Source organism: Phasianus colchicus, chromosome 33 (assembly GCF_987193195.1).
Source record: "Phasianus colchicus chromosome 33, bPhaCol1.hap1.1, whole genome shotgun sequence".
In the NCBI taxonomy this organism is placed as follows: Eukaryota; Metazoa; Chordata; class Aves; order Galliformes; family Phasianidae; genus Phasianus; species Phasianus colchicus.
This window is the reverse complement of record NC_143468.1, coordinates 3,138,939-3,155,178: the sequence shown is the minus strand read 5'-3', so window position 1 is coordinate 3,155,178 and position 16,240 is coordinate 3,138,939. Positions and strand designations below refer to the sequence as shown.

At 64.6% G+C, this 16,240-nt stretch overlaps 3 protein-coding genes and 1 non-coding gene across 5 annotated transcripts; 1 reads left to right on the top strand and 3 right to left on the bottom strand.

The window, feature by feature from the left end:
• Positions 1-106: 106 nt before the first annotated feature.
• SLC39A5 (solute carrier family 39 member 5) lies at positions 107-3,906 on the bottom strand. The gene is made up of 11 exons (XM_090128526.1): positions 3,585-3,906; positions 2,895-3,287; positions 2,470-2,623; positions 2,225-2,399; positions 1,730-1,899; positions 1,524-1,658; positions 1,385-1,445; positions 1,128-1,307; positions 835-915; positions 571-761; positions 107-501 (listed from the first exon to the last, which is right to left on the bottom strand). Exons 1-11 carry the CDS (start codon positions 3,593-3,595, stop codon positions 361-363), a joined length of 1,692 nt encoding a protein of 563 aa, XP_089984652.1. The 5' UTR covers positions 3,596-3,906; the 3' UTR covers positions 107-360.
• Positions 3,907-4,505: 599 nt separating this feature from the next.
• NABP2 (nucleic acid binding protein 2) lies at positions 4,506-6,985 on the bottom strand. The gene is made up of 6 exons (XM_090128527.1): positions 6,884-6,985; positions 6,272-6,366; positions 6,047-6,185; positions 5,439-5,510; positions 5,267-5,342; positions 4,506-4,965 (listed from the first exon to the last, which is right to left on the bottom strand). The coding sequence occupies exons 2-6, from the start codon at positions 6,348-6,350 to the stop codon at positions 4,723-4,725; spliced, it is 609 nt and encodes a 202-aa protein (XP_089984653.1). The 5' UTR covers positions 6,351-6,366; positions 6,884-6,985; the 3' UTR covers positions 4,506-4,722.
• Positions 6,986-7,049: 64 nt separating this feature from the next.
• RNF41 (ring finger protein 41) lies at positions 7,050-15,549 on the top strand. Of its 2 annotated transcripts, XM_031610017.2 has the most exons (7): positions 7,050-7,189; positions 7,734-7,909; positions 12,143-12,255; positions 12,720-12,991; positions 13,725-13,860; positions 13,975-14,078; positions 14,512-15,549. In XM_031610017.2, the coding sequence occupies exons 3-7, from the start codon at positions 12,166-12,168 to the stop codon at positions 14,861-14,863; spliced, it is 954 nt and encodes a 317-aa protein (XP_031465877.1). In that variant the 5' UTR covers positions 7,050-7,189; positions 7,734-7,909; positions 12,143-12,165; the 3' UTR covers positions 14,864-15,549. The 2 variants fall into 2 exon arrangements, with proteins under 2 accessions (XP_031465877.1, XP_031465878.1); XM_031610018.2 differs by lacking the exons at positions 7,050-7,189; positions 7,734-7,909 and adding an exon at positions 10,722-11,087.
• Positions 15,550-15,841: 292 nt separating this feature from the next.
• Positions 15,842-15,923, bottom strand: TRNAS-CGA (transfer RNA serine (anticodon CGA)). The gene has a single exon. It is a non-coding gene; the product is annotated as a tRNA-Ser (tRNA).
• Positions 15,924-16,240: the final 317 nt, after the last annotated feature.

Below are 16,240 nucleotides of genomic sequence, written 5' to 3'. Positions count from 1 at the left end.
TCGATTATGTTTATTAAAATGCTATTGCTTCTACTCCCTCTTCTGTTGTCCTTTCTCGGGGAGGGGAATGTCGGTGTCCTTTCCGTGTCGGTGCTGCCAGACCCGGAGCTCTGCAGTGCCACCGAGGAGGGGTGGGGGCCCGATGTTGTCCCTGCTGTCCCTCCCCTCCATGGGGACGTGGAGTTGGGGTCTGGCAGCTGCGACCCACGGAGCCCCCCGGGTTGGTTCCACGCGTTTCGTCTTGGCAAACATCCGGGTTGGCAGACGGGTCCCGCGAGGAGGGGAGAAAGTCCGAACCCAGGGGTGGGTTTTGGGGGTCCCTGCAGCCATCGGGGTGGGGGGCGCATGGGGGCCGCCCCCTCAGGGCTGCAGCCACGCGCTGAGGTGGCCCTCGGCCAACGCGATGCCCAGCATGATGCCGCTGCCCAGCAGGAAGCCCACGTTCTGCAGCACGAAGTGGCCCCACGTCCCCCCGCCGGGACCCCGCAGCACCTCGGGGAGCTGGGGCAGAGTGGGGGCTCAGGGGGGGGCACAGCACGGCCCCCTGCCCCCAGCCCTGCCGGCCCTCACCATGTCAGCCAGAGCCACGTAGAGGAAGGTGCCAGCGGTGGCGGTGAGGATCCACGGGGTGAGATGAGCCGCGTTCTGCCCCACGGCCGCCCCCACGGCCGCCCCCAGGCAGGAGAGCAGCGCCGAGAGCAGGTTGAGCAGCAGGAGCGTGCGGGGGGCTGTGCCTGCCTGCAGCAGCACCGCGAGGTCACCTGCAGGGAGAGGAGGGTGGGCGTGGGGTGGGGGGTCTGGGGGGTCTGGGGGCGGGGGGTGCCGAGCCCTTACCCAGCTCGTGGGGCAGCTCGTGGCACAGCACTGCCAGCGCGGTGCTGAGGCCGCTGGGGAGGCTGTGGGAGAAGGCGACGCCTGCGGGAAGAGGGGACCTCCGTGTAGCAGTGCTCAGCCCCGTGTCACCGCGTCCCCCTGCGCCCATCTGTGTGTTTTACATCCCTCTGCACACCCCCTACCCCCGTACAGCCGGCACTTTGCCTGCTTGCACCTCCCACCCCCCCCCCCCGGGCGTCCTCATCCCCTCGTGCCCCCCCCGTCACCACCCACAGCCCCCCGCCGCTGCCCACCGATGGCCAGCCCGTCGGTCAGGTTGTGGATGCCGTCCCCCAGCACCACCATCCACGCCAGATCAGCGGCCGCGGGGCTGGGGGGCAACGCGGGGCCGTGGGAGTGTCCATGGTGGGGTCCGGGGGGGCCCTTGGGTTCCGCCTCCACCTCCGGGGCCGTCAGACAGCGCAGCTCAGCGCCTGCGGGTGGAGAGGGGCGCACGGCGCGTGACGGTGTCGGTGCTGGCGGTGCGGGGGGGGGGCTGTGGGGGTCTTACCGCCTCGCAGCGTGGCCGGGACCCCCGCGGCCGCCTCGGGGGTCTCTCCGTGGGGACGGGGCTGGGAGGAGAGCAGAGGCGATGGGCACAGCGGGACTCAGCGGTGCCCCCGTGCCCTCCCGGTGCCCGCGGTTCCCACCGTGGTGGCACGGCGACGGCGCAGCATTCCCAGCAGCAGCTCCAGCAGCAGCAGCACGTAGATACCCCCCAGCACCGCCAGGCCCTGCAGCACCGCCCGCAGCACCGCCGCCGGCTCCTGGTGCTGCCCCTGAGCCTGCAGCGGGGCGGGGGTCAGCGCCGTGCCACGCTCCGTGCCGCCCGTCCCGCTGCCACGGGGGTACCTACGTGGGGCCAGAGGTGCAGCAGGGCGTCCCCGCAGAGCGTCCCCACCGCCAGTGCCACCAGGAAGGACAGCAGAGCGTGGAGCTGCCCGAGGCTCAGCAGCGGCACCACGGCCACGGCCGCGGCCGATGGAACGCTGATGAAGGTGACGGCCAGCAGAGCCCAACCCAGAGCTGCGTGGGGACGGGGTGAGGATGGGGACCTCGGGACCGGGAATGCGGAGGTGGGGATGTGGGGATACAGGGATGCGGGGATGGAGGAGCGCGGGGTGGGGCTGAAGGGGGACGGGGACCGAGGGTGGGGCTGTGGGATGGGGACGTGGGATTGGGGATGGGGGGTGATGGGGATGGGAGGATGGGGACCAAGAGGCGGGGACTGGGGGACAGGGAGCTGATGGATGGGGATAGAGGGACTGTGGGATGGGGATCGAGGGATGGGGGACTCCGGGATGAACGGCTCAGGGCTGGGAGCCCAGGACAGAGCCTGGGTTGGGGTTACCTGGCCACAGGGCCCCCCCTGTTGGGGACCACGTCACCTCGTCGCGGTGGTGGATGCAGACCCGGCTGTCGATCTGGTAGAGCAGCGCGGGGCAGAGCAGCGTGAACTGCTGCGGGGTGAGCTGTGAGGCTGCGTCCAACCCGAAGTTCAGCAGCAGCTGCGTCACATTGAGGCACTGCGGGGGGGGGGGATGCTCAGGGCTGGGGGGGCTCCATGTGGGCTCCGCAGCCCCCAGCCCAACTCACGGAGTCATGTGCATGGTCATATCCGGAGTGGTCCAAGCCCAGCACGCGGCCCAGCAGCCCCAAGCTGGAGGGGTCCATCTGGGGGGGGTGGGGGGCACTGCGGCCCCCAGGAGTGGTCCTGGGACTGGGGGGCTCCGTCCAGGTGGGTGCGGGGCTGTGGGGGTGGGAGCGGGGTGAGCCTCGGGGTGGGGAGGGGGGAACAGAGCACGGGGTGGGGAGAGGATAATAGCATGGGGGGGGTATCTGTGTGAGGGGCAACGGGGGTACCTCTATCTGGGGGGGGGGGGGGATATCAAAGGGAGGGACCGGGGGAGGAACGAGGGAGGGGCGTGAATGGGGAGTACCTGGGGCGTGGGTACGTGGGAAGGGGCGTTCGGGGGGACGGTACCGGGGGGAGCACCTGGGGGGGGGTCCCGGGGGGGCACCTGGGGGGGCGGTCCCTGGCAGCCTCCCCGCTGCCGTGCTCCCAGGCCGGGTGGCGATGCCGGTGCCGCTCCTCCTGCACCTCCAGGAGGTCGAGGTGGCTGACGTGGCCGTGGCCCATCTCCTCGTGTTGGATGCGCACCACCTGCACCCTCCCGAGCCCCAGGCTGCCCAGCAGCCGCGCCAACCCCGCCGACGGCAGCGTCCCGTTGGCTCCGTACAGCCCGAAGAGCTGCTGCAGGTAATAGCCGTGCTCCTGCGCGGCGTCTTCGGGCAGCGCCGACGGCTCCGCTTCCCCCCGAGCCCCCGCGCCCCCCAGCAGCGGCAGCAGCCACGCACACAGCAGCAGCAGAAGCCCGGGGGGGCGCGGGGGTCGCGGGGTCCCGACGGCCGAGCTGCGGGTTGGGAGGGGGGGAGGAAGCGGCGTCAGCGTGGGGCCGTCAGGGCGCCCGCGGGTTCCATCCCCTCCCCGTGCCTCAGTTTCCCCCGTGGCTGAGGGTTCCTCCCCCTGAGTCCCCCCCCGTGCCTCAGTTTCCCCTCTGCACACCCCACGCTGGGGTCGGAGGTGCGATGTCAGCGTGGGGACGTCGGGGATGGAGATCTGTGCCCTGTTAAAGCACGGTGGGACCTGCGCTCCAAGTCCCCCCACCACCCAAAAACCTCCCCCGTGCCTCAGCCCCCCACATACGCACCCCGCTGCCATCCGTCCGTCTGTCTGTCCGTCCGTCCGTCCGCCCGAGGGGACGGCTGGGAAACAACAGACGGCGTCGGGATCCCGACCCACGGCCACGCGTCCGGTCCGGGGCTTTGGGGACGGGGGACGGGGGGGACACGCAGTGCCGCGACCCCCGTGGGGACAGCGCTGGGGGGGGGACACGCGGTGCCGCTCGTCCTTGACGGAGGTTTTGCAACCGGGCAGCCTTTGTGGCGGCAGTTAATGTTTCACCGCACAGGGAGATAACGTGGGGGGGCCCGGCCGCCCCCCAGCGGGGCACACGCACCCCCACCCCAAAACACCCCACGGCCGCAGCCCCCGTCCCTCTCCCCCCCCTTCCTCTGCTCTACAGCCGGGATGCGGGGAGCAGCCCCCCCCCCCCCCTCCGTGTCCGGGAGCCCCAACCCCAGTGCAGGAACAGGGATTGGGGGTGGGGGCACAGTGAGGTGCCGTGGGGCCCCCCCCAACCTCCTGCAGGTGGGCCAAGTAGTGGGGCTGGGGACAGGCACAACCCCCCCCTGCTCACCCCTCTGCAGTGTGGGGTCCCCCATGTCCCCCCCGGGGCACGTGGTCCTCAGTGTCACCCAGTGCCGGTTCCATCCCGCGTCGGAATCCTCTGCATCCCCCCCGCTCCCCCGCCCCAGTGCTCACCTGGAGACCAGGAAGGGGGGGGGGAGCTGCGCTGTGCCGCCTGGGGGGGCCGGGGGGAGCACAGCTGACCGCCCCCGTCCCCGAGCTGCAGCCGCGCCGTCTGCTGCGCCCCAACCGGGGGAGGGGGGGGGCGGGCAAGGGTCACCTGTGCAAACCCAACCCCGGGAGGGGCCGCGGGGGGGAGGGCCCAGCGGCTGCGGGGGGCACGGACCCCCCCCAGGGCAGTGGGAACAGAGCAGGCGAGGCGTGAGGGGGGGGGAATTCCACCTTTATTGACACCCCCAAAAAGCCGCGGGTGGGGGGCGGCTGGGGGACACGGGGCTGTGCCCCCCCCCCAATCACAGGGCTGCCATGCAGCTCAGCCCCTCCTGGCCAGGACTTGGCACGAGGGGGGGGGGTTCCCCAGGCTGTAGGCTGGGGGGGTGCTGGGGGCCGGGACCCCCCCGCAGCACAGTCCAGACCTGTTATCTCTTGCTGCTTCTCCGGGTCTCTTTGCCGTTGCTGACGGGGCCAGGGGGGCCGGGGGGGTGCCCAGGTTGGCTGCGGGTGATGCGGCCACTGGGGGGGTGCGGGGGGGCGCTGGGGGGGTGCGTGGGACCCCCCGGGCTCAGCCCGTTTCCATTCTGGCTGTCGGGGGCTGCGGCTGTGGGCGGGGGGGGACCTGGGGTGCTCTGCGGGGCGGCCGTCGTCGCATTCTCATTTGGGGTCTGTGGGGGCAGGCAGCACTGGGGTGGGGTGGGGGTGCAACATCACCCCCCCAAATGTCCCCATGCCCCATGAAATGTCCCCATCCCACCACAAAAATCCCCCCAAATCCCTCCACAAAGTCCCCATTCCTCCCAGATGCCCCCATCCACCCCAAACATCCCTGTTGGCTTCATTTCTCCCCAGTATCCCCCCTCCCAATACCCCCCCCCAATGTTCCCATCCCCCACAATGCCCCCATCCCCTCCAGATGTCCCCAACCACCCCCATCTCTTACCCCCCCCATCTCAGCACCCCACTCACCCCTTTGCTCTGCTGTGCCACATATTCGGGGTTGGGCTCGCTGAAGTTGGGCACCTCAGAGTACACCATGCAGAACCTGCGGGGGGGTCGGGGGGGGGCAGTGGGACCCAGCCTGCCCCAACACCCCCCCAAGCCCCCTGACCCCCCCGTACACCCCCCCCGGCCTCCATACTCGCCAATCTTCTGCAGGTCCCCTCCACGCCCTGTGTACAGCGTCAGGCAGCCCTTGAAGACGGAGGCGTAGCTGTGGGTGCAGGGATGGGGCTGTCAGTGGGGTGGGGGGGGATCCCACACTTATAGGGTCCTAGAGATATAGGGCCCCAGTAGGTGCGGGGTCCCATAGATACAGGGCTCTATAGATATAGGGTCCAATAGGTACGTGGTCCCATAGTTATGGGATCCTACAGGTACAGGGTCCCCACAGGTGCGGGGTTGCCTATTTATGGGGTTCTACAGATACAAGGTCCCAATCTTATAGGGTCCTAGAAATACAGGGTCCCAATAGATGTGAGGTCCCGTAGTTATGGGGTCTTACAGACATAGGGTCCCAGTAGGTGCAGGGTGTCATAGTTATGGGTCCTACAGGTATGGGGTCCCAACAGGTGCGGGGTCACCTAGTTCTGGGGTTCTACAGATACAAGGTCCCGATCTTATAGGGTCCTACACACATAGGGTCCCAATAGATGCAGGGTGCCATAGTTATAGGGTCCTGCAGGTACAGGGTCCCAGTAGGTGCGGGGTCCCACAGCTGTGGGGTCCTACAGACGTAGGGTCCCGTACCCCTTGGTGAGGCGGATGATGTCCCCTGGCTGGATGAGGTTCCCCACGTCGTCCCACACCGAGATGTTGATGCTGCCCGTCTTGTCGGCCACTTTACACGTCCGCACCTCGTGGCCGTCCTTCGTCTTCGTCACACGGCCTTTTATTGGGGGGGGGGGGGGAGGGAACGGGGTCAGGGCTGCTGGGGTCCCGGGGGGGTCTGGGGGCTGAGGGGGGGGCACCCACCCGTCTCCAGGACGATGAAGATGAGGTTGAGGTTCTTCAGCCCCGGTTTGATGTCCTTCACGAAGGTCTCGGTGCTCATGGTGCCGGGGGGGGCCCTGCGGTGGGGGGGGGGGAACGGGACGGAACCGGGACCGGGATATCAGGGATGGTGGGAGCGCTGGGGGCCCCGGGATGTGGGGGGGCGGGAGGAGCAATGGGATGCCGGAGTGGGGGGGGCTCGGGGGCACTGATGGGCACCGGGGATGGGGATGTGGGGGGGGGCGCAGGGACCGGAACGCCGACGGGGCACCGAATGGGGCAACAGCCGGAGCGGGAGAGTGCGGGCAGAGCTCGTGAGCGGCACATCGGGACCGGGACACCGGAGGGGGACGTGGGAGGGGGCACCGCAACATCGCAGTGCGGGGGGGGGGGCGAGGAGCAGCGGGTTGGGGCCGTCGGGCGGACCGGCAGCAGCACCGGGACCGCACGGCTGGGCCGGGACCGCCGGGCTCCGGCGCTGTGGCTCCGGGGATGGCGGCACCGGGCCTCCTCCGCCCATCCACCCCACCGCCAGGGGGCGCTCTCGCCCCGCCCCGCCACCCCGCGCGGCTCGCCCCCCCCCCGCCCGCTGACCTGCCGGAGCGCCGCCGCCGCGGGCATTCCCGGAAGTGACCCCGCCGCCACGGGTCGCAGCCAATCAGCGCGCTGCGCGCTGCGAACGACCCACGCTTTCGACCAATAGCGGCGCTGGGCGGGCGGGACGAGGGGGCGCGGATCTCTGGGTCGTCCCGCCTTTGCCCCGCCCAGCGCCCGCGCTCATTCCCAGCGCGACCATCGAGTTCAGCGCTCGGAGCGTCGCTTCCGGTCCGCAGCGGGGCGGCAGCTTCCGGCGGGGCGGGGGTCGCGTAGCAGCGCGCCGGGGCCGGGCGGGGGCAGGAGGTGAGCGCGGGGCTGCGGCTGGGGGTCGGGGCGGGGGAGATCGGGGCGGAGCGGCGGAGCTCCGGCGATGCGGCCCGGCCCGGGTTGGGCCCCGCGGCCTCGTGGGGCCGCTCCCGGTCCCGGGGTCCCGTCGGGCTGTCGGAGCGGCGCTCGGTGCCGTGGCGGAGGCGCTGCCGGGGGCCGCGCTCGGCACGAAGGGCCTGAGGGCGTCCGGGAGGGGGATGGGCCGCTCGTGGCGTCCCGCCGCCCCCCGACGTGGGGCTGCCCGGCACCGGCGGCTCCTTCGTTCCCGGCGGTTCCGTCCGCTCCCCGCGGCGCTGCGAGAAACGCTTGGATTTGAGTCGGAAATCGCGTTTGGGGAGAGCTATTTTTAGCGAGGTTGCGTAACCAGAAGGATGAGAGTCACCGGCGGCAGCCGGGCTCCGCACGGCGGTGATGCGCGGAGGGGTTTCGTCCCGGGGGGGGCAGGGCTGGGCACGGCCCTGCGCGGCGCCTCTCCCTGCCCTCCTCACTTTCCCCTCCTGCTTTTCTCCCCTGCTCTCAGATCCCTCGGGCCTCCCAGCTCTCCGTTGGCAGCGGCTCACGGCCCTCGCAGAGCGATGTTTGTGTTGTGAGAGGAGGAAGGGGGAAAGATGGGCCACTGGGAGAGCCTCCCTGGAAAGAGTGACCCAGCGCCAGCCCTGCCTCTGCGCCGCTCAGGGAGGAATTCTGCCACGGAAGGTAAAGCAGCCCAAAGCTTTTCTTTACTTATCCTATGGGGAAAGGTTGAGGGTTGGGCTTGTTTAGCCTGGAAAAGAGAAGGCTCGCCTCATTGTGGCCTTCCAGTACTTGAAGGGAGCTTGTAAACAGGAGGGGAATGGCTGTTTGTGAGGGTGGATGGTGATGGGACAAGGGGGAACGGCTTTAAACTGAGCCAGGGGAGGTTTAGGTTGGATATGAGGAGGAAGTTTTCATCCAGAGGGTGGTGAGGCACTGGAACAGGTTGCCCAAGGAGGCTGTGGATGCCCCATCCCTGCAGGCATCCAAGGCCAGGCTGGATGTGGCTCTGGGCAGCCTGGGCTGCTGGTTGGCGACCTGCACACAGCAGGGGGTTGGAGCTGGGTGAGCATTGTGCTCCTTTTCAACCCAGGCCAGTCTATGATACGATTCTATTTTCCCATATCTGTGTGCAGGCCGTGGGTTTCTTCCCACACACGTGGGGTCTCAGCACGCAAAGGGCTGCTGCTCTCCATGCAGGCCCAGCATTGCCTGCTGCAGGGGTCTTTGAAGCTGCAGTTTTGCTCCTCAGGCTCTCTATGGGTCCACGTGCAAACCCTGTGAGGGTCCCTGTGCAGCTGGCAGTGCGGCTGTTCCTGCAGCTGCTCAGCCTCTGCTCTGGCAGATTTATGCAGATCACTGTTTGGAGACCTCAGACTGCAAGGCAGAGGTCTGGGCATGGCAAAGAACACAGTTTTGTTCTAATGCTGTTAAATGCCCTTTGTTGTGAATTAATGTCTGCGGGGAAATAGAAAAATCTTCCTTAAATTTCAGAGAGTCCCCAGTTTCAGAGTCCTGCCAAACTGGATTGCAGAACTGCCCCTGCCTGGTTTCTGCATCCCTGCTTTCAATTGGTGCTCTGGAATGAGAAAAGCAGACGCTGGAATTTCCAGAGCTCTCTCAAAAAGCCAAATTCGCTGCAATTCGTGGGGAAAGAGCTTTGCTAACCAAAGCTGCAGGCAGACGTGGTGCTTTGGGAAAGCGTCCCGAAAGCTGGCAGGGATTGCTGCAGGCAGAGCAGAGCTTTGCAAGGAGCTGGAGGTGGGAGTGGGGGAGTGGGGCAGCTCGGATCCCTCCTGCTTTGCCCCGATCTGTCGCTTGGTGCTGGGCCAACTGCTGCCTGTGTGGGCTCCTGCTGGTGGAAAACAGGAACCACTGCTTGCTGGATGGGATCCTGGCTGTTCTGCTGTGAGGATGGGGTTGTTCAGCAGCTATAAACACAGCCCTGGCATCCAAACGAAGGCGTGAAGCTCTTTGGTTTCCCTGTCTTGTGTGGGGGAATGTGGCCCGGCTTAGTTTCATTTTAGGCTTTCTGTCTCTTGGTTCCTTGGCACCATAGGAACAGGCTGGAAAATAGAACGTGTGGTAGAGCTGCTTGGTTGCAGGTCCTGCTTGGAGCCCATCACTGTAAGCACAGCAGGGCTGCGTTTCTGCCCCTGGCATTTCCAGGGAACCCTTTCCTCCCGACCCGAGGGCTGTGGCAGCGAGCTGTGCTGCATTCCTCAGAGCTCTCTGGAGTTTGTAGAATGTGTCAGAGCTCAGTGCTGGTGCTGGAGAGCAGGCTGTGCTGGGTGGATGGGGCTCGAGTGGCCCTGGGTGCTCAGAGCCTGGTGCTCAGCACCTTGCTCAGCTCATGCCTGGGTTCCCAGGGGGCAGGAAGGGTGGGAAGGACACCAAAAGCTGCAGCAGAAAGGGCAAAGCTTCCAGCTGAGGTCTCTGTCTGGTTGTGTATCCCTCTGTACAAACCTGAGGCACGTGGATTTGGGGTTTAGGAGGTGCTGTTTGGGTGCGTATTGGTGTTGGAGAAGATGGGCACTGGAGGAAAAAGTCATGATGGGAAGAGCTGCTTGATTTGTGCTCGCTGCGCTTTGGGCTTTTAATTAAATGTTAGTCATTATTTGCTGTGCGTTTTGCCCGTGGCCTCCTGAATCAAAGTAGCAGGCATTGGAACTCCATGCGTGGCTCTTGGTTGTTGTTGGCATCTCCGTTAAGTGGTTAAAGGCTTTGGAGCAGCACCTCCACTGAGGGAGGCTCTTTTGGGGGGGGTGACAGTGATTTTTGGGGTATGGGCCCACAGTGAACATGCTCAACCCATCGGATTTCTGAGCACAGTTTGGGGAAGGAATGAATTAACGCTGTGACCATTGTTTAAAAACAAGGCCGTGAGCTCAGCAGTGATGTTCAAGTGGGTGGTAACCCTCTGAAGGATTAGGAAGTGAGAACCAAGATGCTCGTTAGCGCTGTAAATCAATCAAGCTTCAGTTTGGTTGCGGCCAGCATCGGGTCTGTGCAGGAATTCCTGGGAAAGCCACAGCACCACACAGGCTCACCCTGTGTGCTGGCAAGCTGAATGCAGACACAACACAGGGTGATGCAGAGGGTGGGTCAGAGCTGTGCCATGCGTGTGGTCCTGGGGCTGCCCCTCATGGCGCTGTGGGTCTGGAGAACCCAAATGTGGGGCAGCCAGGACGTGCGAGGGGCGTCAGCCAGCTCTGGGCTGTGCCACGTGCGTGGGTCCAATCCTCCTCTTGTGGATCTCCAGCACAGAGCTCTGTGTGGGGCTGCCTCCTGCCCTGAGCCAGGGCAGAATCCACCTCGTGGGTGCTGGTCTGGGGGCTGTGAGCCAGCTGCTGCCAAACTGTGACTCCTTTAAGCCCCCAGGTCTCGTTTTTTCCCCTTGGAAGCAGCGAGGCAGCATCGGAACCCTGCAGCCCCCGGGAGATGCTCTGTATTTACTCTCAGCAGGGAACTGTGACATCAGAGCACACGCTGCCCCAGAACACACACAGTGTGAGCCGACAGGGCCGCTGTGGTCCTGGCTCTGTGCTGGGCTCCAGCTGCTGCAGAACGGCCCCTCTTGCATCCATGTGTTGTTTTTCCTCCCCTTCTCCCCCCCCCCCCTTTTCCCTCTTGCTTTCTGGTTCTAATTGTATTTCTTTTGGCTCACAAAGCTGATAAAATCAGGAAAAGATTCTTAAGAGCACAGAACAGGTTTCTTGCGAGCTGTCCCAGCTGCAAAGTGCCAGGCACTGATGCAGCCCCTCCTGTCCTCCCTGGGAGCCATGAGGACCTCCACCTCAGTGGGTGGGTGCTGAGGAGGCTCTCATCAGCCACGCAATACCTCCTTAGGGCCCTCCTGCAGGTATGAGTGTATCTGGTGTCCTGCACGCAGCTCAGTGTCACCTCAGGGTGTGCCAGGAAGAGGTTGGGTTTCCAGCTCCTTGCTCAGGCATCACAGATGCTTTCAGCTCTCCACTGCAAAAGGAGCAGAGCACTCCTCGCTGCAAAGCCCTGCAGATGATCTCTTGCAGAAGGGGGAAGCAGCTGGGCTGAGGCATGAGGGGAATCCTGAGGCTCTTGGGCTCACTGTTGCCGGTGTTGCAACACTTCTGGAGGAGGTTCTGGTGCCGTGCTGTTTGGCAGCTGGTGTGGCTGGGTGTCAGGGTTTGTGTTCTGCCCTCTGCTCCTGTCACTGCTGAGCGGGTGCCAGGCCTTGCCCTGCTGCTTGTTGGAGGGGTGATGCTGCACGTCAGAGGTTTGGAGGTGAATGATGATGAGAGCAAAGTTGGTGCTGTGCCAACAAGAGGAGCTGCTGTGCTGGGCCCTCCATGCCCGTGTCTGCCCTTCCTGTGGGTTCTAACCCAACCTAGATGTGCTGGAGGAGCTGGGATTTGCAGCATGAGCAGCTCCTAAAGAGGTGGGAAGGAACTGGGGCCCCTTCCCAGCTGAGGAGATGAGCACCTGTCCAAAGGTGCAGGGAGGACTCGGGATGGGCTCTCCCCACAGCCTCATGCTGTTATCTGCATTGCAAACTCCAACACAGGGACTTCCCCCACCCCTCCTCCATCAAAGGAGCCCTTTGTGCTGCCTCCTGGCATGGAGCAGTGGGTGTTGCTGGGCGGTGCTCCAGGCTGCTGCTGAGGGGGCTCAGCACCTGAGAACCCACCCTGGCCTGCAGGACTGCCCTCGCTCCCTGGAGGCTCTCTGCTGCCTTCCCCTCCACCCTGCAAACAGAGCTGTGCAACGGGGGGAAAAAAAAAACAACCAGCAAGCAGGAGAACTGCAGCAGGATTAGTAACAACGAGTGGGAGAGCAGAATGGAGGAGCAGCTCAGAGCACACAGATGGGGCTTCTCCCCACGCTGCAGCCACGGCTCTGTGCCACTGCTCCTGACCTGGTGTCTTTTTCTGTCCCCAGGGTTCTGGCATCGGTGATGAGCAATGGGGTATGATGTAGCACGCTTTCAGGGGGATGTTGATGAAGACCTTATATGCCCCATCTGCAGCGGGGTCCTGGAGGAGCCGGTCCAGGTAGGTTTCCAGCTGCAGACCTCTGGAAGTCTGGGGGAGGTGATGGGCTGCACAGCATGAGGTGAGCTCAGCGGGTTCCCAGTTTTCTTAGCAGCAGTGTGGGTTAGGAAGAGCTCGGGTGACCCACAGCCCTGGTGCCAGCACACCGCTCTGTGGGGCACAGCAGGGTTTGGCAGACGTCCTGTGCTCTGCAGCTTGAGCAGCCCCACAGGGTGCCAGCATGCTGCTGCCTGAGTGGGATTGGGCTCAGCCTGGGACCTGTCCATTCTCTGCTCTTCAGGTTCTGTATTCCCCCAGCAGCATTTAGCTGTAGCCACATTGAATGCCTTAGTGCCCGAGTGCAGCCTCACTTGAAACTGAACAGGACTTAAATAGGATGGAGCCGATCAGTTTCTTGACTGATCGAATCAGAGCTGTGCCTCCCCAGCTCCAAGTAACACAGCCCTCTGCTCCTCTCCCTGCAGGCTCCTCACTGTGAGCACGCCTTCTGCAATGCCTGCATCACCCAGTGGTTCTCCCAGCAGCAGACCTGCCCCGTGGACCGCAGCGTGGTGACGGTTGCCCACCTCCGCCCCGTGCCGCGCATTATGCGCAATATGCTCTCCAAGCTGCAGATCACCTGTGACAATGCTGTGTTTGGCTGCACGGCTGTAGTGCGACTGGACAACCTGATGTCTCACCTCAACGACTGCGAGCACAACCCCAAGCGCCCCGTGACCTGCGAGCAGGGATGCGGGTGAGGATGGATGCCTTGGGGGGCTGCGACCTCCTCCTTCGTGGTCTGTGTAGGGATGCAGGGATGGGCAGAGTGAGGGCCACAGGCTCAGGATGGGGCGCTGGGGCTGCTCTCTACACCCCTTTGCTGTAGGGGCACACGGCAGGGCTGTGAAGGCTGCAGTGCTGCAGAAAGGTTTTGCATCAAACCCGTTTCCTTTTCAACTTGTTTCACAACCTGTGGCTCTTTGGCTCGCTGCTAGGCTTTGGGTGTCAGGTGCTGGAAAACAGGTGCCTTTGTACGTCTTCCTAAGGCCATACCAGCCTGGGCTGAGCTCCAGTGTGAGCTCTGCTCCCTCCTACGTGTCACCCAGAGCCAGGAGCAGTGGGTGGCAGCTCTGGCCTCGGCAGCAGTGCAGTTAGTGCCGATACTCTGCCCACTCAGGTGCTGTAAACACCCAGCCAGGCAGCAGTGCTGGCTTGAGGACCGTCAGATCTCCTGGGGTGGAGTCAGTTTGGGTCAGGTCTGTGGGCTGCCTAATGCTGTCTGCTTTGGGGGAGGAAGGACCAAGTGGTGGTTTCTTCCCATAGCCTTCCCCTCCTAAACCTTTTGGAGGTTGCAGTGCTTCCTGGACCTCTCCTTGAGTTCACCAGTGCTGGATTTGTTCTGGAAATTGTTTATGCACTCATACCAAGTGCTCTGGTATGCACTTTTCCATAATGTGGGGTCCCCACCTTTTCGTGTTGCTCCACAGCTTGGAAATGCCCAAAGACGAGCTGCCAAACCACAACTGCATCAAGCATTTAAGATCCGTGGTGCAGCAGCAGCAGACCAGAATTGCTGAGCTGGAGAAGACCTCAGCAGAACACAAGCATCAGCTGGCAGAGCAGGTAGGTCCATGGTCTTACCTGTGAGCCCAGCAAATGCCACAAACAGTGATGCTGGGATGTCCTGCTGCAGTGCTGCTGCCTGCCACAGCCCCCTCCATGTTCTTCCTCTCCTAGAAACGCGACATTCAGCTGCTGAAGGCCTACATGCGTGCTATCCGCAGCGTCAACCCCAACCTGCAGAACCTGGAGGAGACCATCGAGTACAACGAGATCCTGGAGTAAGTGCTGGCTCTCGTGCTGCTCGCTGGGAGCTGGGGAGCGGAGCTGGGACGCAGGCAGCTTTGAGAGGGGGTGAAGGTGCTGCTGCAGAAGGAAACACTTTGTGTGCCTTCCTGTCACACAGCACGAGGGTGGCTGCGGGCTGTTTGTGCTGGGGAGTGGCACACAAGCGGGTTGCACAATGGATCCTGACCTTTGTGATTCCTCCACCTGCATCCTGTCCAGGAGCAGGAAGCTGCCACATTCCTTCCTCCTCATGAGAAAGATAGGAGGAAGGGGACCTGGTGCTGTTCCTTCTTCCTCTGCCTTTAGGAGGGAGGAAGGGCTCCGCTTAACAAAGCCGGGTTAGAACAGAGAGGGGAGGAGCTGGCATTCCCTCGAGCAGCTCCTGGTGTTGGGTGGGCACTGAGTTATCCCCGCGTCTGTCCCCAGGTGGGTGAACTCCCTGCAGCCCGCCCGTGTGACGCGGTGGGGCGGGATGATCTCCACTCCGGACGCCGTGCTGCAGGCCGTCATCAAACGCTCGCTGGTGGAGAGCGGCTGCCCCACGTCCATCATCAACGAGCTGATTGAGAACGCCCACGAGCGGAACTGGCCGCAGGGCCTGGCGACGCTGGAGACTCGTCAGATGAACCGGCGTTACTACGAGAACTACGTGGCCAAACGCATCCCCGGCAAGCAGGCCGTGGTGGTGATGGCCTGCGAGAACCAGCACATGGGGGAGGACATGGTGCTGGAGCCGGGGCTGGTGATGATCTTTGCACACGGAGTGGAGGAAATATAAAGGACGTTGGAAGAGCGATGCTTTGTGCCGAGGAGGGGGACGGGGCCGAGGCCCAGGGTGGATGCTCCCCGCGGCCGGGCTCTGCTCACAGCTCTGCTGGGTGCTGCTCCCTCGCACCTCCTGGCTGAAATGATTCCACGCCCCCCCCATAACCGCTGCCTCCACCCCAGCCCACCCCCGTTTGCCCTCTGCAGCTCCGTTTTCCCACTTGGTGTCTTCAGGGGGGCAGAGGAGCTCCAGCTGCTCCCCAGGTACTGCTGGGCTTCCAGCCCCATGGACTTCCAGCCCTAAGCTGCTCCCCCCGGCTCACGCTGTGCCTGCGGCCCCCGGCTGCCCCCTCCCTGTGCTCCGTGTTTTCTGCCCTGTGCTTGGCTGTGTCTGTCCCTGGGGGCCGGCCTGGCCTCTCTTTCCCCATTGACCCTAAAGGCAGAGCCGGGCACCCGTGGGCAGGGGGAGCCGCAGGGGAGGGGGGAGCGGGCGGGGGTCTGGCAATGGCCCGGGGGGCGGCGCTGTGCCCCTTCTGCCCCCCTGCTGCTCCTCTGCAGCCACTCGTGATCGTGGTTCTGTATGATTTTGTACTTCTCGGCCTTCTGCCCTGTCTCCCCCCGTTTTATTTCGCAGTGCCGCGGTTGGGTGCGTTGACCCCGGTCACGGTCACCCTGTGGGAATTTAATTTATTTGCATTCGTTTCGTCGTTTGTTTTTTTTTTTTACGGACCTTTCCCCTCCCCCGCTGTCTGTACGGTGCGGTTCCGGGGCTCCCCCCGCCCCGGGGGGGTCAGTGATCAATAAACGCTGTTCTGGTTTCTGTAGCGGGGCTGTGGCTGCTCGGGGCTCGAGGAGGGGAGCGGGGAGCGCCCCAAGGCGGGGCCGGCAGCCGCCCCACGGCCTGCGCGTGTGGAACCGCCCCGCAAAAAAGCGATGGCGGCGGCCGAGAGCCCTGACCGCCTTCCCACGGCGCTGCGTAAAAAGGACGTTCCGTCACGGACAGGATTCGAACCTGTGCGGGGAAACCCCATTGGATTTCGAGTCCAACGCCTTAACCACTCGGCCACCGTGACTCCCGCGCCTCCCTCCGCCGCGCTCCGCCTAGAGCCGCCGCGCCCACAACGCGGCTCCGCCGGACCGCCTCCCCTTCCCCCCATCGGCTCTTCCGGGCCTTTGGGGGCGGAGCGCCGCGACGCGCGGGGGCCGAGAGAAGCGCCGGGCCGGCTGTGCGCAACGCGCCCGGAGGGGACGCCATAACGCCTGCGCTGCGGTGCCGGAAGTGGGCGCTCGAAGCCTCGCGCTGCGTCCCGCCGGCAGGGGGCGCCGTCACACTCAGCCCTGTGCCGCCGCCAGGGGGCGCTGTGGGCACCGGCTCTGTGCCGCCGCCGGG

Excerpts from the sequence above, each read along its gene's own strand:
- SLC39A5 (XM_090128526.1), bottom strand. Across the intron at positions 2,400-2,469 it reads ATGACCATGCACATGACTCC|TGCCTCAATGTGACGCAGCT; the intron begins GTGAGTTGGGCT and ends CCCCCCCCGCAG. Across the intron at positions 1,900-2,224 it reads AGGGGGGGCCCTGTGGCCAG|CTCTGGGTTGGGCTCTGCTG; the intron begins GTAACCCCAACC and ends GTCCCCACGCAG.
- NABP2 (XM_090128527.1), bottom strand. The coding sequence starts at position 6,350 with ATGAGCACCGAGACCTTCGTGAAGGACATCAAACCGGGGCTGAAGAAC. Across the intron at positions 5,343-5,438 it reads GACCTGCAGAAGATTGGCGA|GTTCTGCATGGTGTACTCTG; the intron begins GTATGGAGGCCG and ends ACCCCCCCGCAG. Across the intron at positions 4,966-5,266 it reads TGGCACAGCAGAGCAAAGGG|ACCCCAAATGAGAATGCGAC; the intron begins GTGAGTGGGGTG and ends CTGCCCCCACAG.
- RNF41 (XM_031610017.2), top strand. The coding sequence starts at position 12,166 with ATGGGGTATGATGTAGCACGCTTTCAGGGGGATGTTGATGAAGACCTT. Across the intron at positions 12,256-12,719 it reads TCCTGGAGGAGCCGGTCCAG|GCTCCTCACTGTGAGCACGC; the intron begins GTAGGTTTCCAG and ends CTCTCCCTGCAG. Across the intron at positions 14,079-14,511 it reads GAGTACAACGAGATCCTGGA|GTGGGTGAACTCCCTGCAGC; the intron begins GTAAGTGCTGGC and ends GTCTGTCCCCAG.